General features: G+C 33.3%; 1 protein-coding gene across 4 annotated transcripts in view; it reads left to right on the forward strand.

Annotated features, from left to right (window-relative positions):
* LOC150096036 (splicing factor, proline- and glutamine-rich-like) overlaps positions 1-26,713 on the forward strand; it is a 285,745-nt gene that overhangs the window by 69,559 nt on the left and 189,473 nt on the right. For 3 of the 4 annotated variants that reach the window (XR_016549982.1, XM_090409524.1, XM_090409525.1), the window contains exons 6-7: positions 9,189-9,276; positions 16,717-16,763. The exons of the other annotated variant lie outside the window; for it this stretch is intronic. Coding sequence is in view for 2 of the 3 variants with exons in the window: in XM_090409524.1 (XP_090265650.1) it covers positions 9,189-9,276; positions 16,717-16,763 (135 nt within the window). In the remaining variant the exon portion in view is untranslated. The remainder of the gene's footprint in view (positions 1-9,188; positions 9,277-16,716; positions 16,764-26,713) is intronic. 4 annotated transcript variants of the gene reach the window in all.

Raw genomic sequence — 26,713 nt, forward strand, 5'->3', positions numbered from 1 at the left:
TAAGCTTATTGTAACAATTTACAACATGAACTTACTCAGCATATTTAAATACTTCAATGTTTTACATAATGAAAAGCATTTTAATACTGTTGTTAAAAAAAAAAAATTTTGCAAAGATGAGTTGGAGACTGAATATGTGACTGATACTGTGAATATCTAGCAAGTGTTGGCTACTTTCTTGTTGTCTTCACGAATTTCATTATTTGTCTTTCTTATTTAACTATTTTTTTATGGATAAGAACCAAAATAAAAACATCGTTTCACAAAGTCCACTTTTTGTGAAATGATGGTGTAAAACTTAAGGCATGTGTAAGGGTCTCCTAAAATGTTGAAAACACTAGAGAGAAGAGTTGTTATCAAGTAAGTCATACTTTTCATGACTGGTTCAAGAAACTCAGGTGTGTGCGCGTATGAAGAAGTTTCTTTTGTAATGTACTTAAAAAATCTTGGAGCTTCTGACAGCAACTCTAGATTACTATGAAGTTTTCAAGGACCTTTCAAAGTGGTGAAATTTAGGTTTTATGGTATAGCCAATTCTCACAAAAAATGCGGTGACAGACTTGGCCAGAAATTACCCAGAAAAACACATTTCTAGTTGTTTGCTAAAAAGATGAATTCTAAAATGCTTGAGCACCTTAAAAGCCTTTTTAATAGGATGCATAAAGTCACAAGCAACTCTGATGCTTAATGTTTCAAAAACAAAAGAAAAAGAGAAGGCCAACAATAGAAGTGGAAGAAAAATACTCTTGAATATGTCCCCCATACAGAGACCATCCAGTCTCCTGACCACAGCATGGCTGCAACATTACCCCCCACACACACACCATTGTGTAGATCAGGGCTTCTTATATTGTAGGTCATGACCCCAAATGGGTTCGCTTAACCGAATGTGGGGGTCGCGAAAAATTTGGCAACAGTAAAAGGTTTCTGAATGTGCAACGACAAAAAAAAAAATTCAGATTCAAGGCTGTTGTTTGTAATTCTTTATGTAAATAGTAAAATTATATGTATACCAAAGAATTGTTTAAAATGAAATAAAATATTTCTTTATGATTTATTATCAGTAATGTTTGATTGGTATACCTATTTTATATACCTGGGGTCGCATAAAAATTTCTCGGGTGAAAAGGGATCGTGAATAGAAAAAGTTTAAGAAGCGCTGGTGTAGATCATAGCAATATTATGTGCCTATATTAACTGGCTATATTAAGCCAGCCCGTGGAACTACTTGACTGCTGTATTCCTGAAGATTGGATGGGGTTGGGGGAGGTATATGGAGGGTGGAGGTGGGGTGACAAAAAATTTCAAAACCCCTACTCTGGGAACCAATTGTTGGAATATGCTAATGCATTAGTTAAGTCATCTCATTTTAGCTTTGAAACGTGATGGTGTTATCCCTGTAAATATGTTTGTGGGCATCCTGCTCTTGTAAAGTTGTAATCATATAGCACATTTATGTAACATGGATAGGCTAAAGATTAAAAAAATTGGGAATACTGCTTTAGAGATCAACAATGAGAATAATTTTCAAGCTACTTTTGGCCTCTAATCAGTGCAATGTTATTATAGTGGGCAGTGAACATCATCTGCTACTTGAAGACATTCAGACACAAAGAGCCTGTTCATTGGAAAAGGACTATCTGTTTAGGCACTCAGGCCGGCCAATATCCTTTAGGTTTATTTATTATTGTTGTTGTTATTTCATTTTTATTTATTTTATTTCTGCTACAAGTCTGCAAAATTCCCTGACTAAATTGAATAACTGCTGTAATAGATTTGGTATGAAGGTCAGCAATAACAAGACAAAGACATTGAAAATATCAACTGCATTGTGAACCTATAGAACAAGTAAAACATTTCAGCTACTTAGGCACGATTTTTAGTGAAGATGGTAAATTAAATATGGAAATAGACAACAAAAATCAACAAAGCTGGTATGGTAGGAAGTCAACTGAATAAATTTGTATGGAATAAGAGAGAAATTAGTCAAAACAATAAATTAGCTGTATACAAGACAGTGTTCAAACTAATTTTAACTTATGGATCTGAGAGCTGGGTTAGAAGTAAAACACTTGACCAACGACTAGAGATCGCAGATATGAGAGTCCTGAGAAAGATGAGGGGCGTGAACAGTTGACATCAATGGCAATATCATATTAAAAACGAGGATATTAGGAAAGAACTTGATATTCTTAGCATCCAGGAATGTATTAGCAGAGCTAATCTCAGGTGGTATGGTCACTTAAACAGAATGGGAGAGGAAAAAGACCCAGAGGAAGATCAAGATATAGGTTGATTGATATGATAAAAAGTGCCCTAGAAGATAGAAATATAAGCTCTGATAGTGTTGGAGTCTTGACAGGTAACAGACTGATTTGGAGGAAAATTGTAGATTGGAAGTTAGTAATGATGTAAATTTTTCATGTAGTACTATCATATCCTGTACACCTCTTGAGGCTATATACCAGGAATTTGATGATGATGATTTCATTTTATTTAATGAGTCAAGTAGCTATTGTAAAGTACCTTAAAGCAGTTTAATTGATTTAATACTTTTCAGCTTATTTTATTTCAAGTTAAATGCCCCTCCTGAATACCAGCATGACTGACACGGATATGTCAGACTCTAAATTGGCATCTTAGATTGGATGCCATGGCATTGAATTAATTGAATGTTTATAGTATATAGGCATTGGGTTTGAAATTAGAATCTTTTTTTTTTTTAAATTGCTTCAGTTATAAATGCCGCTGATATAAAATGGAATATAATTCTATATTGGTGGAGACAACTGAAATATTTACACTTGAGCATAATAGGCAATTTAGCATAATAAAATGTGAAAATCCATCTTGGGAGCGGGGAAAGCAAAGTTTTTTTTTTAAAGTCAAAGTGGGGTGAGGGGGGCAATTAAATACAGAGTGCAAAATATTCATTCTGCATTTTCCTCTTCAACTTCACTTAATTCATTAAAGAACTTACAGAAGAAAAAATGCCAAATTTTTCCAGAAGTCTTTATTGCTGAGAAAGGTTTCTTGTTGGTTTGTAAATCTTTCATACAAACCTAGATTGTACAAATAAGGAAAAATCATCTCTGATCATTGCACAGTGGCTTGCATGTGACAGGAAATAAAATTCATTACATATTTGCTTCAGAATTTTCTTGGATGTTTTATGAAAGCATTTCTTTGTGTACAGACATTATGAACGATTTAAGCTTTTGGGTTTTATCGCATTATTATCAGGCAGGAATACTAATTTTCATCACAGTAAATGATGCATATCTGACTTATTTCTAAATACAAAGCTTGATGTCAATATCAAGCACGTTTTACATCATTAGTAAATTTGTCACTTACTTCAGCAGATTGTTGCATAAATTTAAAAAATAATGTGATAGTTCAATTTCCTTGAATTATGCTTTTGTATATATGAATGGGAATGTAGTTTCCTGTGTGTAAGTTCAAATCTTTCTTATGACTAAAGCTTATTATTTAATCTGACATTTTGAAGCATTCTTGTTATGGTGATATTTATTATTACAGCAATTGAACATCTATGATAAACATGACTTATTTGTAGCATATTTTGGTATTGTTTTGCCAATTTTTTGTTAATAAAAATAATGCATCATAATTAAAAATTGAGATGATCAACAATTTTAGTAGAAATCTTAAATAATTTTTTTTTTTCATTTTTTAAATATTGTCTAATTTTATCTCTGCAAATCATCTAATATAAACTTAAGAATAAAAATTTAATACAAATCCAGATAACAGGAGACACCTTCTGATTCCATGAACAAATCTAACACTGATCTTGAGTTCTTTCTTTCAGATGCTCCTTCAGAAAGTTGTCTCATAACAATTCAGTAAATTCCTCTTCATTCTAATCATGAGATTTCTCTTCTACCTAATCAGTGTTTGAATTATTAATCACCCATAGTGATTGCTTGTTTAGAAGCATCAACAGAAAAGAAGTGAAACTATAAGGCTAAATTGGTGATGCAAATGAGCTGCTGGGTCTGTAGCAACACTCCACAATATATTTAATTTGTTAGTATTCACTTCATACCAGATAGTCTCAAACTCACCACTACATGGGACATTGTACTGCCATTGTTTTCTTGCATTTCTACCCTAAATGGACTTAAGTTGTCTGATTTCATTAATAGTACTCCCCTTCCTCTTGTCATTCCTAAAAATAGTATACCTATTATTACACCTGGTCCCAGTACCATATCTGATTCTGATAGCCAGGTTTCACTAATGCCAGCAATCTTGGACCACAGCAATGAACTCAATCTCTTTGTTTTTGATGCTCCTGGCATTGGTGTATAGACATAATAAATTACCATGCAGCCTATTCTTATAATTAGATATGCAGTCTGTTTGTCCTTGTAGAACTTTCTCTATTCTCTCCCCATAATTCTGACCTTTAAAAAGGTCAGAACCCCAATGCACTCACTCCTTCGCCACATACATAACCATGCTCGAAGACATTCATATCTTTAACATGGTTGCATACCATTGCTGATCTTTCACATTTTTCCCATTGCTCAATTGATGATCTAATGTCCCTGACTCTGTGTATCAAGTCTCATCTGTATAAGTAATTTTTGTTCCATGGGTGTTCCTTCGATTTGTTGATATAATTTGTTTATAAAGGAGAAAACCAGAATGTATTACAAAATCATATAGTTTAACAATATCTGAAGGAAATTCTTGAAGTAATTCAATGTTGTCAGGTAAAAGAATATTAATAAAGGATACACCATGTAAAATCATATCTCAAGCCTCCAAATGAAGATCAGAAATTTGCTTTTTAAAATCCAAAGTATTTTGTATATAAGTAGTAGTTCTAGTTGAAGTAGCAAGTAAATTAGATAAGAATTTAGAAATTTTATAAGTGGACATCCTATACAGTCTGCGACTGGTCTTAATGGAATATCTGGTTTATGAATTTTGTGAACATCATGCAATCTAGGTGGATGACCAAAATAGCTTCTAAGCTTTTTATTTTGATCTTCATCCCAAATAAAAACATTATTGATAAGATAATTAAGTTTGTTTAGTTGATTACAGGTAGGATCAGATGTGAGGGTTCTGTAAGTTCTTGCCGGCTGACACTGGGAATACTGGCAAGTAAATTGAATATGAATAAGAACTCAACATGACCCATATTTATAAATTAGAAATGCAAATTTTACTGAGAAATAGAAAAATGTGCGTGAAATTTGTTCCACACTGTGTGATGAGGTAAATCTCAGATGATTGGATGCTTGTAAAGATTTTTTTCAAGCAGCTGATAGTGGTGAACCTGATTTGCTGAATGGCATTACTGGGAACAAGAATTTTTATATATATAGTATGATTTTACTACTAAAAGACAAAGTGAGAATGGTGATTGCCAAGCCCACCAAGATTAAAAAAAAATCCAGAAATTGTGTATCAAACTTTGATCATGCCTGTTGATCACTAATGAGTAATCCTTAAGGAAGTTGTTTCGGAAGACAGGTGTTTTCAGTGGTTACTACTTATTCACAAATTTACCATCGAGAATCAAGCTCGTACGAAGAGATTTGGAGCAGTCTGGTTAACAATATATGGCATGCAGATGTTTCTTGCTCACAAAGTTTGAAGTACACATCCATCCTGCTTTACTCACATAACATGGTTTCAGTACAGTTTATTTCACAGGCTGATTTGAGCTTGAAAGGCACTGGATAGCATTAATGACCACATCTTTCCAAAGCTCATATGAATGCTGCAAGAACTTTGTTCCCTAAGGATTATTTTGAGGAAGATGAGAAAGAAAGTATTTACGTTACCAAATTTTGGCTTATGTGAATTGTGTCATTAATGTTTTGTTGCACTGTGTATCATACTAAATTTTTTCTGAGATTCTCTTTTTATTTGAATTGTGTCATTGATGGTTTGTTCCAGTGTATATCATACTAAATTTTTTCTGAAATTCTTTTTAAACTATGCTAATCACCTCCACGAAGAATCTTGTGAAACAATTCTTAAGGAGAAAAAGAAGACTAAAATTAGTTTTTATTTATCATTAATGTAAATCCATTAATTTATGCAACAGATGTGTCCTTTCCTAAAGGGAAAAAAATTAACTCAACTAACACCTGCCATTAAACTAGGAAACTCACTTTAGCACATTTGTGTCATTAATGTTTATTTATGTAGTTTCATAAAACAATTTTGGAGGTTATTAGCATGTCCTGTTTCATTGATCTTTCAAATTCAAAGAACAAAAGTATGTTGTGACGAGAAGTTTTTGCAGTACTATTAAATCTGAATAATTAACAGATATTACTGTTAGTTCATTGTCATTGCAACTTTTTTATATTGATCTGTTGAACATTTTCAGAAAACAGAAGATTTAATGGTATGATTGCTGCACTTTGTCATCAGTATAATTAATGGGAACAAATTACCCCTCCCCCCCAATGAAGCACACTGGGTTCCATAAATTAAGGAATTATCATTCCTTGTCATATTCCCATGCTTTCTCACCTATTTGTAAAGTGAAAATTTCATCTTGACAACCTCTCTTTGAACATTTGGTCTTTTCCAAATTGTGGAAGAGAAACTTGGAGAAGAACAGACTGGGTTCAAACCAAATAAAGGTTGTCATCAGATTTTCACATTACGACAAAAGTTGTTAGTCAGCATTTAGAATTGAAGGAAATGCAGGAAGATGGTTTGATGTAAAATCAGGGGTAAGACAATGATACACATCATTTCTTATTCATCATCTATATGGAACACATGAAAGAAAGTAGCATTAAACCTGATATTAAATTCAGAGATATCAAACTTAGCTCTTTGCTTTATGTAGATGATGTACTCCTAAACATATCTTGTGCAAGTTTCCAGGATTCTCTAAATTGCATAATAGCAATAACAAATTTGACATGAAAAAGCAATAAAAAGACCAAAATTATGAAAATAGCAACTTCAGCTGTTCTGAATGAAGAACCTGTAGAACAAGTAACACATTTCAGATATTTATGACAGTTTTTAGTGAGTATGCAAAATAAATTTGGAAATGGATAACAGGAATGAGTAAAGCTGGTATTGTGGGAGCCATTTGAATAAATTTATATGGAATAAGAGAGAAATTAACCAAAACACCAAACTAGCAAAGACAGTGCCAAACCATTTATGCTATGGATCTGAGAGTTGGATTAGAAATAAAGTACTTGATCAAAGACTAGAGACCACAGATATGAGAGTTCTTAGGAAAATTAGAGGCCTGAACAGATTGCCTCAATGGCAGAATCATATTAAATATGAGGACATTAGGAAGGAACTTGATATTGTTTGCATTCAAGAATGTGTGAGCAGAGCTAATCTAAGGTGATATGACTATTTATATAGGATGAGTGAGAAAAGCTTAGAAAAACAGGTGTTTGGTGCCAAGGTGGCAGGAAAGAGATCCAGAGGAAGACCAAGTTCTAGGTGAATTGATTCATTCAAGGAATGACTTAGAACAACAATATCGGAGTGCTGACAAGTATGACTAATTTGGAGGACAATTATTGATAGGTTAATGATTTGTAAATATATAGTTGATTTCAGTTCCAAATGGATACATGAAGACAATTGCCAAAAACGAGGTCAAAAGGAGATGTGCCTCAGTAACGAATGTGGTCATCCTTCATGGTAACACACCGCTCACGATGTTCAGCAGCTCAGTTGGTAATAACTTGCTCCTACAAAATCTGTCCCAAGTCTTGCAAGTTTTTTTGGAGAGGGGGAATTAAAACAGTGACATGTCTACCTAGAGTACCCTAGACATGAAGATTAAGGTCTTAAGACTTGCCTGACTAGTCCATATGTACGATATTTGCTTCTTGAAGGTACAAGCCCATTAGCTTCACTTGATTAGGATAAGCATTATTATTGTGTAGGATAACTGTCTCCCCTATCTTACCCACATAAGGGTCCAGGATCTCATCTCTATGTTGCAGCATTAGAGATCTGTGTGTCCATCCAATGAGATGCATCCCCCCCTCCCCAACCATCAGAAATCTCCACCATGAGTGTTCCTTTTATGAATATTAGGAGGATGATAACATGTTCCTGATTCTCTCAAGATCAGACTGTCTATTGCTTTTTAAAGCAAATTGGAACTCCCCTGTAAACCATGCTGACCAGTTGATGTGGAGCTTGCCTTTTTTAAAACATTCTCTCCAATGGCATGGGGATAGGGACACCAAACTAGTGCTCACCTAGCATACAGACCACCTTTACGAAGCCTTGCATGCACAGTGGAAGGTGATCCATAGCCAATGCAAGGTCAGATCATAGGTGAATCGGGATAGCACTCCTGTTTCAGTGAGTAGATAATCAGAAATATTGGTCACCCACTGCAGTTGTAGTCCATGGGCTTCCTTCACTTTATCTCTGGAATGCTGTTTGTTACTGTTGGAATTGGTTCCACAGTTTGTGAACTGTGGAATGACTTACAAGCATTTGGCTATCTCTGCCTGATTCTGGTTGGCCTCTAGTCTTACGATGGCAGGCCACCTGAATTCATCGATTAAATGTCTTGTTCCCACTCCTGATACAAATAGGAAACCACTCCAAAACGACCAATTTCATGCTGTGGCTCATTTGCAGATGCTACTGACAGCATCAGCACCTATTTGTATATGATTATGAGGCTCGGCATCACTTTTTACACAAAGTACTTTCATGTGTGTTGTTTTCCTTTTCCCACCAATTTTTGTGATTTTCTCTTTGTTCCTTAATTTATGGAAATCAGTGTGTATGAAACAGCAGAGAATGCTTTGTTACCAATCAAAATCATCATTATAAAAACATGTACATTTCCCTTTTTTTTTTTTTGTAGCAAACTTATTAGAGAAACCATATGAATAGTTTGCTATAGTAAATATCTTTTGCCACAGTATTGAATCTGTGGGAGATTTTGAGACTTTTTTCCAGTAGTTTATTAGTGGCATTTGCTATAGTGAGACCCCAACCACCTGTAATTGATATTTGATAACGAAGTTCTTGAGTCTAACAGAAGCATAGCACAAACGTGTTGTGGACAGGTGCTTCCAGTAACTTATACGAAGATATAAAACACCCGGAAATTCGCCTGGACTGGAGGTTTCTGGATGTTTTGTAACTTACTGTATTTACCTTTTCTATTTTTGTTATAGGATGACTCTATGCAAGGAACAGGTTCAATGTCATCACCTGGATTAGGAGGCGACCACATTAGGGGACCAAGTAACAGCAATGCTGGAGGTGTGTATTAGTTGTTTAAACTGATGTATGATATGGAGTGTTGTGTTAATTGTAGAAATTAAGGGTAAAAGAAATTTTGTCCTCAATAGTTCTAAATCTTTAGCTTTATTAAACAACAAAGGTTCCGTAATTTGGGATGCTCTGCTCCAAGAATTCTTCCTTCTAAAACACTACTTGTTTTATCAACATATATTAGCCAATTTCTTATATAGTTCACTAGGTACTCAAATCTTTTATTATTATAATATTGACCCTCTATACATGAGAATTCACAAGACCTATAACATGACAATGTGTCATGGTGTGCACAAGTGATTAAGGAGAAGGAAGTAATCTATAGAGAAGTTTCTCAAAAAGCTGGGAAGTACTCATTGGGAAAAATGGTATATGGAAAACTGTTCTAAAGAACAGAGTAGGATGAAACATGATTTAGTGTGTTTGGAATTGGACTATATATGGTATATGTTGACCAGTGGCTGCTCTAGTTCTTATGTGATTAGGGGAAAGGGGCCATAAACAGTTTAGTTGAGAAAAGCCTATGAAAGTACCTATAAAAAGGCATAATGCATAAACAGCACCTATAGGAATGTAAATAGAGGGCGTCTGTCAGTGACAACCTAATAGACAATCCCTCTCGGAAACTGAGGCTTGGGATGATGCCCCCCCCCCCCCCCCCCCCAACATTGAAAACAATATTTTAAAGTTGGTCAGATTTTGAGATTCATAGGAGTTTGATAGGAGAGAAGTGGTGTTTTCAACAACAACAAAAAAAAGTTTTTTAGAGACTGAGGAGGCTATTGATGTAATATGTTTAAGAAAAGTTATGAAAGTTAAAAAGGGGGACTGATTTCATGAACGGATATTGAAACATTATCAAAAGTAATAACAGGGTGTGAAGTACATTCTTTCTTGTGGGTAATAAGACAGGGCTGTGCTTTAATGGCATTGAAATTTACTAAGTTGTCTTTTGCCTCACCTTAGAATGGTGAGGAGATCACTTTTAAGACATTGGTTACGGATGATCTTGAAGCTTCCATCGTTTTTAATACTACTGGGTTTTTTGAATGAAGAAGAATGCAGAGGTACTGTTGTCATCAAAACTGAATAGGGTTTTGAAGTTACAAGGCCATTGATTTACAAGAGCAAGAGTATGAGCATACACAATCCTGGGATTCTCTTGCATTGATAAAGATATCTGATGAGAGAGATCATCCACCATGATATGCAGTGAATGACCAGAGATAAAGTTACAACTAAAAAGTCTTAAAGCCAAAGTGCTTAACTGCCAAATGAGCAAGAGGCAAGCATTTACATTTCATCTTTAGAAATTTTGTTTTAGATTATTTATTTTTTTTATGCTTGTTTCTTGTTATAGTGTAAGCTGAGTGAGAAGTTGTAGTTTTTGATTTGAGACATTGAACACATGCTGTATATTTCTCATGAACTGACTGCAGAGGCACAATTTCAGGGAACCAGGATTTGGATAGAGGACTGAGGTTTGCAGTAGGTGGGGAAGGAAGGCTTTCATTCCAGCAAGGTTTATTTAGGTTATTAGTTCAGAGCAGGTGTTTGGATCAGAAGAGGTTATCCCACTTGAGACGTTGGTTATGGCTGAGATTAGCTAGGGGATCAATCTCTGGAAAAGGAGATATGAATAGATTATAGAGGTGCCAAGGGGAAAGCAGATATTGCAGTGTATTTGGAGGGAAGGCAGATGAACAAAAGGTCCAGTGTCAGAAGAATGATGAGCATTGTTTGGTAATATGCTTAGTATGTTAACTTTTAGTTAGATCATTACTTATAGCAAATGGCTTGATTTGTGGAGGGAAGTCAGTTTGTGTCATTAACATTAAGATATCATAGGAAGAGTTTGTGTATGATTCTGATCAGAACAGATGCTCTTCATGGAATTGGGTATGCTAGAGCCCTGTTAGCCAGCAATTTTCAGGGTTCTCTGCAGGCCTTCACAGCTACTGTATTGGCTCGGGCCCTTGACGTCCCCACTGTGCTTCATCCTACAGGGCAATCCCCTACTTCTTGCCACTTCTGCCTTGCACGTGGACAAATGCATCAGACGTGGGGTTGGACTTCTGCAAGGCTAGGGACAGTTTGTGTAATTAGGTAGCATGAAATCAACTTTTAAAGATATAGTTTGAAATTTAAGATAGCAGTAAAGGTAGTAAACAAACACTATAAAGTGAGATAAGGAAATCCTTAGCCAGAGCAGACTTGCTTTCATGACTAAATTGCATTTGGGAAGTTATAAATTATCGGTACCACCCATTATTAACACATTATTTTCTTGTCTATTATATTATCTAACTTATCCAGTGCAGCAACACACTCCTAGTGTTAATTTGATTGGCCTTACATGGTTATCAAGCACCTTACCACCTGAAATTACTGCCTGTTATATGCGTCAGCATCATAATTTAAGCCATGTAAGCATAATTCGTCTTAATTTTTTGACATGAGATATGACAGCATTATAAATTCACCCTGTATATACTTTCATCAAGAACCTAACCATTAAGCAAAAATTCAGCAACTTTGGTGGTTTAATATGGTGAACTCCTTTTCATTTGCAAGCCTTTGATACACTTCTCTTTATCTCTCAATTAGTTGTAACAACTAATTGAAACTCTTTCTCCAGCATTTTTTTAAATTTATTTTTTATTTTATTTATTTTTTTTAAATGTTACTACTCTCCAAATGGATTTTTCAGTACAGATATGTGCTCCATTGATGTAAAACCAACGTTCGTTCCTAATAAATTTATACAGTAGGTTGAGAAAATAATTGTCATTGTTCTAATTGTATATATTCATTATCAGGCTGAGCATAATAAAATTTTCTTTTGCTCTTGCAATCATGAGTTTATGAACCATCAGATTTTTTTTTTTTTTTTAAAGAATCTCACTTTTAGTCCCAGCATTCATTTCTGTTTCCTTATGGATAAGATTTTTATATCCTCAACCTTTGTGCTAACACCTTACTTGACCATTATTCTTGACAGTACTGTTTAATATATTCCTAACTTACTTGCTATTGAATCACCAGAATTTTGCAGTATTATTACTATCTTTTGGAAATATATTGTATCATCTTGTTCTTATTATGATTTTCTTCACTAAAGCACTTATTTTTGCAGTCTTGTTTACTATTAAGTTCACCATTAATCCCTCTAACTATTTACCCTTTATCATCTGTTTGTCTTTATACCTTAAATTAACCTGTTAAGTAATCATCTACCTGACTCATCTTCAGTATTTTTCCTGTCGGATATGACACTACACAAATCCTAGACCCTACTTATTATCCACACTTCTGTTATCTTCAGTGTGAACTAAGTTGCATTGTTTGATTTCCAATTTTGAAATTTGCCCTCTTCTGTTGTCTAAATAAATCATGTTATGATTATCTCACCGAGGGTGAGATAATTATAACTATGACTCGTGGGATCCTCCAATAGCTAGATATATATAAGTGGTGCAATTTCATTATGAAGGCATAGGATTTGAGCTTCTAACATGAGAAGAATCTTTATAACAGCTATTCAGATGGAGGAAGTGGAATCTGCCTAGGCCACAGCAGAGTAGGAAATGAATATCAGACATAATTATTTTCAGAAAATTTGGAGAAAAATGGAAAGAGAATAGGTATGTCCTGTTTCACCACTGATTGCAATATTTTGAACAGCTTTTCTCTTATTACTATGTCATATGCCTTTTACACATCTAAGATCATTGTTATATCCTATGATTTCACAACTATTTGACTTAAAGTAAAAATCTGATCCTGTAAAAAAATTAGTTTATTCTGAACCAGCTTGCTCTCCAAGTTTCTCTTCCATAATTTTTGCTATCTTCTTTTCAAGTATGCTTGCATCCTAGTTTCTCGAATTGTTTTATATCTCTTTTTGCAGATGGATACTGTGCAAACTGTATCCTAATCATTCATCAGGAATTTGACCTTCCATATTATTGGAGTAGAGTAGTTAAACTTTCACAGAACCCATGCCTAAAAAGGAAATAAATTATGATTTCTCTTTGGGAAGATGGAAAGAATACTTTCACTATTAGCGGTTGTTAAAATTAGATTTTTATTTTAACACAAATAGCTAACAAATCATTGTAATATAAAGACATATTTAAGTTTTTTAGATCTAGAAGTAAGGTGTCGAAAGAAATTAGAATGGAAGAGGTACAAAAATGGTGGTTTGCAAAACAGTGCGTGTGTTGTGTTGAGAAATCATTGCAATCTAAGGATCAATAAAGCAGCTGTGTACTGTAGAACACCACTATAAAAGAAAGAAAAGTTATGCTCTGTAACAAACTACCGAGAAGTATCATCCCAAGTTCTATAGAACTAGTGCTAAGCTCACTGTTTGCGGTTTAAGAATAAACAGTAAATGCTCAAAATCTCAACAATAGTGAAGTGAATTTCCTTTAAAATAATGTTGCAATCAGTAGATAAAGAAAACAGATCTAAAAAGAAAAGAAACAAAGGAATTTTATATATGGTTCTTGTCAATTCTAAAGAAATGACAGGAACCATATATAAAATGAAAATCCAGAATTAACATTTAAATTGAGGAATGTTACATCAGCTTATATTAATATCACCTAAATTCTTTATAATGAAGTGAATATGTGCAGAATATATCATTAAAAATCAGAAATTTTCGAATTTTTTTACTTACATATATTTTTCAAATATATGTAAGTAAAATTATGTATAAGTAATATATGTATGTAATAATTTTTCAAATACAAAATGAATTGTTATCAACAGCTTTCATAACTTTTCCATAAACTTCAAATCAAAGAAATACTATATATATTGTGAACTATTTCTTTAGTTTACACTTCTAAGAGAACATGAAATTTTGGCAGCTGTGACACTTAGCCATTTCTACTCAGGCTAACTAATGCAAAATGACTAATGTTCATCAATTGTGTGTCGCCTTTTTCTTTGTAATTGGAGGTGACCAATCATAAAGCGGCCAGCATGCACATATAATGCAAAATGACTAATGTTCATCAGTTGCATGTCACCTTTTTCTTTGTAATTGGAGGTGACCAATTATAAAGTGGCCAGCATGCACATATTTAGTTTATTATTAAGATTTCAGGTAAATGACATTAATTAATTTAATGTAACACCATCATATTTGATGGTGTTAAGTTACCTCATCATATTTGAGATATGATTCAACCAGAAATGGGTATTTCTGGTTGAATATCACCTAGTCCAGATGCCTTTCCGTGTTTTAGGTTTTTGTTGAATCTTTCTACCTCAAGTATTGACACACACACTGCTGATGATTCTTGAATGTTTTCTATCACCATGTTGTCACTACTTGTTTCATTTTATCATTCTTTCAAAGTAATTACTCCAGACATAGAATATCATTGCTTTCAGTTTTCATCTCATCTTTGTCATCTCTGATTCCTTTTTTTAAAGGTTTTTTTTTTTTTTTTTTTTTACTCTTTAGAATATTTTCCATCTTCCTTATGTTTATTTTTTGTGTCCTTACCATAATCTTTCTATGACTTGTTTAGCTAGTTTTACACATAGTCAGTATCTGTCTGGATACTGAACAAATGAAGATAGGCTTACAATTTGGAATTTAGCCAACCAAATTGTATTCGTGTTGTCTTATTACAAAATGACATGATTTATTTTATAGATCTAGAAAAGGCCAATATAAGATATGAAGATTTGTCTCATTTACAATATATGAAGATATATTGTAAATGAGACAAAGCAATGTATAACTTGTAGACTATGTTGTGAGTTAACAGTTTCAGTTGGAGATACAGTTTGTAAAATCAGGTGTAAGACTGAGATGCTTGCTGTCTCCATTATTAATTATCATTGTTCATGTATGCTGATTACATTATACCCTTGTTTTATTATGACATATACTCTGGATGACATCATTACTGTTTTTATTATCAACAATAAAAAGACAACTTGTGAAAATAGAGAATAATATATTCTCACTGGCAAACATGCAGAATAAATAAAATATTTCTGCTATTAGGACACAATTTTTAGTAATGACAAGTGTGCTATATTGAAGTTGTTACAGATCAGAGAGACTGTTTTTTGAGTTAGCAAGGGCTGTGAAACATTCTTCTCACCTTATGAAGTATGGCTGCATTAATGTGCAAAAAATTTGGGAGACTGTCATCTTAATATCAACTCCTACATAACTATAATACTTCTTTTATAAAATAGCAGAGGATGCCAAATTAGGACTTGGAATTTTACATTCATTTCAATTTGAATTGTTCCTTACTCATTGTGTGCAAACTGTAACATCTGCTCTGAGGATGCGGTTTTGAAATCTAGTGAAATATAAACTAGTTAATAAACATCTTTTTATGATTTATTTTTTGTTTATGTTTGGAACAGATAATAGCATAAGCAAAGGCATCAAGCAGGAGATCAAATTAAATAAATTCATGTTGAATATGAGAGAAATTAGCCAAAAGAATGATTGATTTCTGATGAACTGATTTAAGAGCTGGGTAGAAATATTTGATCAGTGATAAACTAGAAATGAAAGATATGAGAACTGTGAACAACATTTGGAATGTGAATAGATAGGATTATGAGAATCATGTCTAAAAATGAAGTACTAGAAAGGTGCTTGACATTAATAGCATTCAATAATATATGAACAGAGTTAGTCCATTGCTCAGAATGGAACAGATAAGATTAGTGGTATAGTTGTTTCAACCAAAATAAGATGTTGACTGATCTAATCAGTAGTACCTTAGAGAACCAAAAAAAAAGTGAAAATTTTGACATCCTAAAAAATAAGAGATTAATTTAGAAAAAAAAATTATTGAGAGAAGGCTAGTAATATTCTCAACTTCTGTAGTTATTTTTATTTTATTATTAATGTTATTATAATATATGTGTGTTTCATGATGGGTGACCTGTATTTGGATCTCCTGACTAGTATGGAAACACTCCAGAGATCTTTTCTATTTAAAGTAAAATTCTCAATTTTATTTGTGTGTTTTGCAAATTATTTTTGTGACATATGGCAGAGATCACATTAAAGTAAGGGAGACATCCATACTGGGATCAAATATTTAGTGCATCAAACATATCAACTGATGACACCACAAGTTGTGGATTTTTTTATTTTCTCCTTGTAAAAATGGCAAGTTTAAATCCTTGTATCATAAGATAGAAATATAAAAAAAATTAGATAATTGGTCTGCAAGTAAATGTCTCACATGAACTGTGATTTACAAAAATGTATTACATACAGTTGAATGTTATTTTAAATATTTTCCAGAAGAGCAAGAAATATTACTGTAGTATAGTAATATTTCAAGTTGTTTAACAAATGCTGTAATATATTTGTTAAATCATTTTATAGTTCATGCAGTAATTTTTGATAATGTTTAATGTTAGGACCATCTGGAATTGGGCAGGGATCTAATGCAGTAGGAATGCAACCGGTAATGTATTATAAACATATTCTATTTATTTTTTGCTTTTGATTTGGTTGCCTGAATGAGAAATATTCATTGTGCACAGTCATGTATAATCTTTGTGTCCCCTTTGTACATGTATAAATTCTTAATATAGATGTATAAGATCAGTGGCATATGCAGGAGTTTCCTAAGATTTCTAGTATTACCTACCATTTTGCTTGCAAGCAATAACAATTCCAGCTAAGAAATCTTTCAGAATGAGTAATGATTTATCCTTAACCTTTTCATATGAGTAATACATTTTACCATCAGTTTAATGTTGCTAGGTATAAATATATCTTATGGGGGTGTTTTAATTTTTTGGGGGGAGGTGGGGAGTGAGTATATGCCATTAAGATATATATTAATCATTTTGTTTTAAAATATTTTAAACCTTTCTTAACTTCTTTCATATGAAGTCACTTTCACTCCCTTTTTATATTTAAAATTTCGATATAATAGTAAGAATTTCTCTTATGAGGAAGGGGAAATTCCATGTGATGCCTTTGAATAGTTATTTGTGGTTTATCTGAATTGTCTGAAATAAATGACATTTTATTTTATTTTCTTTGTCTTTTATAAGTGACAAAGAAATTGTCACCTATAAAAGAAACCTTTTCTTTTAAAACAAATGGCAATCTTCAGAAAATATACCTGAGTACATGACTTTAATTTTCTAATAGTGAAGTAGAATATCTTTCTGTGATGCTATTTTATTTGCATATGTATATTTTTATGAAGTTGGAGTATTTTTGTTCATCAGTAATCACAGAAACATCATAATAAGCTTTAAAAACTTTGGCAAAATTGAATCATCTCGGTTTAAAAGTAATCTTTGAAATAGTAGACCATCGCTGTATTCTGCTTCAGAGTTCTTTGACACAGACTGCCACGAAATCTCTGAAAACCACTTGGGTGTGTGTTATCTGGAATAGCATAAGTAATATAAGTTTGCAATGGACAGATATGAAATATCCTCACTTTTATTTTAAGAGGTGGTATTTTGCTAGAATTGTAGTTTTTAAAGATACTATTATAAATGTGAATTATGAATACAGATTTGTTCAGATCAAAAACACATTTGTATTTGATCAATGGACAAATACTTTAATTATAAAAAAAAATTCTCTGTTATTCTTCAGAAGATGCACTTGTTTTATAAAACCTGTGCTTAGGTTTTATATACAGTGGAATAATTGTTACAGTAACTCTCATAATACTAAATAAACTGATATCTAATACCATATACAAAAAATTCTTACTATGCATCCAAAGTCCTCTCTTCAGCATTTTTTCTCAGTGATATTCTTGAATATTCAAGAATTGAATACCCCCCCCCCCCCCCCCCCCCCCCAAAAAAAAATCTTAAGTTACTCTTTTCCTGCCAAGGCCTTTTTTGTCATTTGATTCCCTTTTATTGTGCATATTTAATGCAAATTGTTGGCAACTTGATTTCTCATTTTTATCCGGGTTTCAAGTATTAAAAATTTTACAGCTACTTGCATAAATAATAGGTGTGTTGTGTGTGAGATGGAAGGATCATGTGGTAAAGAGGAAACCTCTCCCTCAGCCAGCATAAAACATATAAATTGTAATTAATGTACCTGCAAAGCATTTTAGTTGATTGACTAACATTTCAATTTTAGTCCAAAAAAATCACATCTTTGGTAGTTTACCTTAGTAAATTTAGGCTGGCATTTTAGATTACATGTTGGGAGATTAAATCAAAGCCTGTCTGTTTTTGATTTAGTCCAAAAGAAAATTTCTCTGCTATTCTTCAGAAGATGCACTTGTAAAAAAAACCCTCTAATTTGTAAGAAGGCTAAGTACTGTCTATACATGTTTCAGTGAAATGAAAATGATTGTGTTATGAGCACTCTGTTGATCTCATCAGTTTACTTTCTTAATAGTGTTCTTCATTTTTCTTTTCATGCATCATGTGTATAATTTATGCTTTCTATGACAGCTGTATGTTACATTAATCAAAAAGATTTGTGTACTGCACTTTCTTTTTCTAAATTAAAATTTCATGCTTTTCTGTTAACTTAGAGAGAACAGAAGCAGTTCTGCATATAAATATGCGATGATTATAGTTACTGCTTAGATTAGTTTTTGGTAATCTTAATGTACTCCAGTTTTTAAAACCACATCGAATGCTATCTATGAAATTTCTGCCTAAAGGATTTTACTGTGATGTGCACAGTTTCACAGTATTTCTCTACCTTAACTTTAGAAAATCATTTTTGCAAAATGCAGTTTAAGTTACAGCTGAATAAATGTGAATTTGCTAATATTTACATTTATTGTCTGGGTAGTTTGGTGAGAAAGAAAATTTTTGTCTAAGTACAATAATTGAAGTGTATCTTGGGGGTTACAATCTCTGATAAGCAATCATATGATAAGTATTTAACTGCTCATAGTTTCTGGAATCCGACAATGGTAGGTTAATTAATATTCAATTGTCTTGATCATTTTATGATAAACATGAATTTCTAAGACAAAAAAGTAGCTATTCTGGACAATGCTACAAAATTTATTTTCTTCATTGTAAAGGTATAGGAAAATTAGGATTTAAACATTGGCTGAATTAGTCAGGGATTGTACTAATCATAATTACCATTTTTTATTTAAACTTTTAATAAAGTCAGTCAACTCTCACTACATATAGCAAAGTCACTCACTTTGATTGACACTATGAAAAATCCCAGGCAAGCCATGTAGTAATAATCATATCCTCAAGGATATTTAGCATCACATTAGCAAACTACCAGACTTTTGGTTCACCATAGTGAGGGTTGAGTTTCATTTTTCGCTGAGAAAATGCATAGAGATGCTGCTCTCCGTTAGTACTGCACATTATGAATTTCTGGATGTATTTCACTGAATTGATTACTATAAATATTTATAGTATTCAAATAGTAAACAAATTTTGAGTATGATACCAAATTAATCAGTCTTATCAAATCAAGGTAATTTCCTGTAATGATGAGTCATTTTGATGAATCAGTTTGATTATTCAGATATGTCCACTATGAATTATGCACAGTGTGCTATCCTATTCCTTTCAAAATCAGTGGCCGTGCTAAAAGTTTCATAACAGTTTATATTCTTCATATATTGTGTCAAGAATGATAGTTCTGTGTGGCAGAAATCACTGATCTTCGACAATCACAGTTAGGCAGATCATGAGGTTTCTGGATACTTACTCATGGATTTTATACAGTATTCTGTATTTGTCCACTAAGTATTGGATTCTTTTTATCCTTGCACTTGAGGGAGTTTTGTTTAAATTTAGTTTCTTCTGCTTGCATTTACAGCCATTTAAGCAGGATAATGCACAGTAGCACCATAGATGAGTTAAATCAACCAGGAGTACTCAAGTGCACCAAACATGATTTTCCCTTATTAAGCTTCATCAGTTCCCTATATTCACAGAATGTTCCCACTGATGAAGCTATAAGCATAAAGGACCAAAATGAATCAAGTGGTCCATTCCAAGTAGAAATGGATAAAGTGATCCCACTGATATATATATATATATATACACAAAATGGATAAAGTGATCCCACTGATATATATATATATATATATATACACGAGGAACAAATGCTTAAGGTGATATTACTAGTGAAAGAAAGTGGTTTCTGAGATGACAATCAAATAATTTTCTCATCAGATTTCTGTATCTGCTTTTTTGTGATGAAACAGGATGACATGCTTACCATGTTGGTATTCATCTAATATCAGTTTTCAGTATATAGTTGCAAACATCCTGTTTTCAGTGATAGGACATGAAGAAATTATAGCATTAATGCCTCTTAGTATTTTGTGATGTACACATTCATGTACATTCAAGTAATTGGAGTAAATTGTCAAATCACGAGCTCATCTGTATGGTGTTTTCATACCTTACATTTTCTTTGTATGTGTGATCATTCTTTAAAGCAGTCCTTAAGCAAATTAGTCATTGGTGGGGTGGGGAGAATCATGTAATACTATTACTAAATTTATTTGCTCATTTTTGGTTATATTATACTATTTTCAAAATACTGATGTGATTCAAAATTTTTTTGTTAGCATTGTTATAATAGTTTGTATTACACATAGTTAAACAAATTAACTTATGCCAAAGCATTGAGTTACCAGTGTGTCATCTTTTCCAGGATGGATTAGCCTGATTGGTTGGAGAGCATAACTGCTCTCCAACCTATAGCCTATCGGTTCAAATTCCACTGTGGGCAAGAATGTCTGTGAATGTGTTTAGGGGGCCGATGAATTTTATTTCCCAGCGTGAGACAATCACTGCGTATTGGAGATCTTAGAGGCATAAAGTTTCATGACTAGATTCTAAGATAAGAACAGCAGCTCACAGAACATCCTGTTCATGATAGGCATAAATAATTATAGTAATACGGTTTAATTCCCCCCCCCCCCCAATATTTTGTGACATTCAGGTAAAGCTAAAATTTTATGTTTATGATTGTTTCTGAATTATTACACAAACCCATTTGTATATAGGGTCTTCATACCATGAGTTTCAGTGGGATATGCTCACTCTGTAAATAATTTGAATGTGCACACTTAGGTGTGTAAGGAAAAGGGACAGAAATTGTATTGCATAAGCCCTCTATTTTGTTATATAATTCTTCCCATCAAACATGCTGGTGTGAAGAGAAATTTTCTATACCCAGTTTAATGAATCGTTTGTGTTGATGTATTCTTGGACAATTTACTTGTTGCCTGAGCTTTTAAGTTTATTAGTATGTCAGCTATGCTATCCTGGTTTGTCAAGTGGATTTCACATCTAGTCTTCAACCAATAAGCAGTGGATTTAGGCAAGGTTACCATATCCTTTTCATAAGAAAAGAGGACACCTCAAAAGTCTTGAACACTTAAAACATTTTTTTTAATGCATTTGTATTGTGTTAAAACGTATCAGATATTGTAGCCAATTCACCCTGTTTATTTTCTTGTGCCAATTTTTACTTCTCTGTGGATTATACTCTTTCAATAGTGATTTATTGCTCTTCAGGAGTGTATGAAAGTTTTTAGATGTTTACTTGAAACTGTATTGAACAATTGAATAATGTAAATTCTTTCGACACACTCAGCAGTTAACTTGTTCTTTTCCTTGTCTACTCAGCTTCCAACAGTGAGAAAACTAGCTATATAGTAGTATCATGAGAGGAAAGAACAAAGAAGATTTGTGTAATCTTCAATAATTTTGCATGACCACCCCATCATTCTTGGAACTTCTGAAATGTTTGGTCAACTTCTAGTTGACAGCAAATCATTGATACTATTTTCAGTGAATTTCTTCTGATTACTAAATTGATCAAAAAACTTAGCATCATCAATTGGCATTCCCTTCTTTATAAAGTTGAATAGCAGATTCAGCATTATCTGAACACCCCTTTAGGTACATATTAGAAAATTGATGACGATTCAGCATCATTCCAATTTGGTAACTCTTTGAGGGTCATCCAATAGAGATGAGAAATCTTCCAGAGGATTTCATCCACTTGAAATATATAGATATGATCAATATATAGGTGTTTTATTTTAGCACAGAATTGTCACATTGAGTAAATACCTCTTCACCCAACAGCTCCTTTACTTTCAGGGACAATAAGCTTTGAGTCATATGCTTATTAGGGACTTTTTTTTTTTGACTGAGTTCAAGTTTTTTGATACTTCCAAACAGAATTGCTTTCACTTTTCAATGCAGTGAATGTGAATTTGGAATACACTAGCCGAAACTTTTATAGTTTTTATATTCGGCTTTGAAATAATGTTGGATTCAATATCCACTTAATTTGAATAATTGTGCATCACCAAAGTGAAACCTTTTGGCTGTCTTTTTTCAGTAATTCTTGGTGCCTTTTGTGATGTGACACCTTTTATGGCAACTCGTATGGTAAAGTATATAAGTTCTGCATCACTACAACCTGAGTATTTACATTTACATCTGGGTCTGGCTCCCACTGATGAGACCTCAAAAAGGGTCGAAACCAGTCTGGGTAGTGCCCTCCACCTGCACACACACCCATAATGTATAGCATCATACATGTCCGGTAGGAGATGTTTTACATTATGGGAAATACTAAGGATGGTGATTGGAGCTTACTTCACCTTTACTACGAGTTTCCCCTGTTACGAAAGGTTTGCTTATGCTTGGATCTGCTGAAACTTTTATAGTTTCTATATTTGGCTTTGAAATAATGTTGGATTCAATATCCACTTAATTCGAACTAATGAATGAATACATTTATCAGATCTTGTTGAACTCATGTTCAAATAAATCTTTGAATCAGAATAGGTGACTTTTCCTGAGACCTAACAGTGTGACTGCAAGGTGTGAAACATGTTTTCCATTCTCTCAAAATAATGACAGCCATCTTTTTTGCCCTGAGAAAGTGACTGCCTGTAGTTTGATCACAATAAAATCAGCTCCTCGTTTCTCAGTATGTATACTATACATATGAACGTATGCTTACTTCTCAGATCTATTTTGCATTTTGGAAATATTTTTAGTGACCTGTGATTACTTCCATCTGTTGCAACCCAAGAGGAAACAATATCAGTTTCCTTGGCACCTTTAAAACAGCTTTAACTGAATTAGTGCTAGAAAACTTTTGGGTTATATCAGTTAGGAAATTAACAGTGAAAAGTAAAAAAAATGCATTTAGCTATGGAATTGCCATCTTATTTGCTGTATAAGAGTTCATCCTTTTGCTTTTATGAGCTTTTGCATCAGCAAAGCTCCATTATTTGTCACAGAAATGAATGTCTGGATTTGCACACTAAGCATTCAGCTTTCAAGTCACCTCAGCCACTTTTAAAACATAATAATCGACAATTAGTTCTTTACTGAATTTGCACTTCCATTTTTGGATCATTTACTTATAGGGATAGTAATTTAGTTAATAACATTTAAAAAAAAAAAGGAAATTAATGCAATCATGAAAGACAAAACAGACTGAATACTGACAGCAAACCGTCCACATGGTGCAGCTGACTGCATAAAGGTCTAAAGTTGAGAAAAGAGGATGCATTTGCAAAAGAAAAGGTGGGGGCTTTTTTAAACATTGTCCTCTTCTGGTAACCATAGTTTAAATGCTTCTCTCAGTATAGATGTAAATGTCTTTAGGTTATAGATGAATTTCGTTGCCTGATTGTTAAACTACTACCTAATTATTGTGACCAGAAGTGGTTTGACTTTTTGTGTAATCTCTAGAACAGTTTTCTGTCTACAGTGGCTCTCAGAGCATACTGTTTCTATATTTAGAATTGTAGCACTCTAAAAATCTGTACAGATAATTGGTAATTGTCAAGCCACAAATCCATCTCTATACTTCCATATCCTGAGTTTTCTTGGTGTGTCTGTGTGGACCTGCACACATTTTAGGAGACAGAAATTCTATTTTAAACATTCCATTCGTGTATGTATTTTTGGTTACACTATTTTAAACAAAACAGCTATGTGACACAAGGTTTGCTATCATTAACGTAATAATAGTTTATGTTGAAATATTCAACATAAACTAAATTAAATCTAAACAAAAGCATATATTGTCTCATCTTTGCATAATTTACATGATTGATTTGGTGAATGGAAAATGCTCCTGCTATCCAACTATCATACCATGGGTTTGAATCCCACTATAGGCACAAATTTTTCTACCACCTAAATACCTTCACAGATATGAAGATATAGGTAGGTCATAGATGAATTTCACTGTTCAGCATAAAATTATCACCATGCTTATTGGAGGTCTGAAGTGGTTTGAAAAGATTCCATGTTTGGTTTATAGAACAGGTTCTCCAAATTAACCCATAGCCTGCCCAGGGTGTTAATACAATAGGTTTATAACTTTCTGTGAATGGAAAAAAAAAAAAAAAATTGTGACATAAGTGTAGATTGTTATGTTTTCACATTAGAATTTCATGTTTATTGTGATTATGCAAGCCTAACATATACTGCTAAGAAATATTCTAATTTATTTCAGCTTCAATCAATTCAAGACCTTAACCATATTAATGAATTATATAATTTTACTGCACATATTAGATTATATCATGAAGTACTATATATTATTGAACTTATAGTTGTTTGGACACCGTTACTTAAAGTTCACTATTTGTTGTGACTGTGGACCAATAGTGTTGGTTTTCTCAAAAACCACATCACTGATTGTATAATTCAGTGAAGAGTACTGCTTGCCTAGTGCTTGTTCATTGTAACATTCATCGTTTAGAATTTCTAACTAGCTAGAAATTTAGATAATCTGAGACATTGAGGAGTCAAGGGAAAGACATAGATTACCCATTCCAACTTCCATACTTTCTCTAAAACTTATTCACACTGGATGCACTCACCACAACAGGTAAACTGTTCCATTCACTCACTGCTCTGTAAGAAAATAAAACTAGTTCTCCTTTCTTAGCCGCACACAAAGTTAACTCGATAGATGTCCTTTTTCTTCCTTGTCTTCTCATCTTTTATCATTGTTTCCTGCTATGTACCCTCAAGGAATGTACAGGCTATTATGACAGTACCACATGATTATGTTTACATTATTACTAATCTACTATCAACAGTTCTCCCAGATTAGTTTATATCTGACTGAATCGGTCCACCTAGATCTTAAACTTACCTCTGGGTCTTTTTCTTCCATCTTGGTATCAAACACCTGTTTTGCTAACCATTCCTTTGACATTCTGCTTAACTGACCATAACACTTCAGATTAGCATTGCTCACATCCATGGATGCTAACAATGTCAAATTCCTTCCTAATTAGAATTTTCACATTAGAATCTCCTTCATAAAACTAATCCATCAAGAAATTCACATCACAGCCAGTCACAGCATACAAACCATACTAGAATCTCTTGACTAAAAATTCACTTTCACATGCACTCACCTCTGAATCCTCTCCACCACTTCCTCATCCCCAAGAAACTCAAAAAAGCTCAGACCAGATTTAAGCACGGTAATCAAGATGTATGCATATCAAGGCCTAAGAGGAATGACAACTTCCTTATCTCTAGTTGTTAATCTGTTCTTTAATAACCAAGTAATCTTATGGGCAACTTAGCAATATGTCCTCTATAAACTTTAATTCTGTCTACCACTACCCCTAAATTTCTAGCTTCATCTATTTCCTGGAGTACTGTGCCATCAATGTGATACATGGCTTGCAATCTATTTATCCCAAAGTGCATGACTTTACATTTCTCAACATTAAACTGACACCCATCATCTTTTGTCCATACTGACAGCCTATTTAAATCATCCTGCAAGCTGTCCACATCGGCTTCATTAACTATCACTCACCCTAATTTTGCATCGTCAGCAAACAAAACATTTCCCTCCAGGTTATTTCCTTTATCATTTATATACAAATTAAACAGTAGTTGTCTCAGCACTGAACCTTACAGCACACCACTATCACCTGTTTTTGCTTTCATTCTGTCCCTCCATTATACTACTATTTGATATCCACATAACCAGTATCATGTCTCTCCCCATTTGTTCTAATTTGCATAACATAATTCTATGTGGTATTCTGTCAAAAATGTGTTTTCAAAATCTAGCAGAATCATTGTGTAGCCATTTCCTTTATCCAACTCAGCTGTACTATAAAAAGTTACTAACTTACCAAGACATGACTGACTCTTCATAAAGCCATGTTGCTCCTCGTTCCTTATACTATTCTTATCTACCCATTCGTGAATTCTCTCTCTCTCTCTTTTTTTTTTTTTTTGACCAATTTTTGCAGTGCTGAGATACTGATTGGTCTATAATTTGCTGATGCAAGTTTAGAACCTCTCTTATGTAAGGAATTATTTTGCCTTCTTTCCACTCCACTCCCTTGGAACTCGACCAGAGCTGAGACTTAAAAGAATCTAGTCACAGGCATTGCCAGTTTCC

This window comes from Typopeltis vanoorti, chromosome 19 (assembly GCF_054136105.1).
Source record: "Typopeltis vanoorti isolate ZY-2024b chromosome 19, IOZ_Tvanoo_1.0, whole genome shotgun sequence".
In the NCBI taxonomy this organism is placed as follows: Eukaryota; Metazoa; Arthropoda; class Arachnida; order Uropygi; family Thelyphonidae; genus Typopeltis; species Typopeltis vanoorti.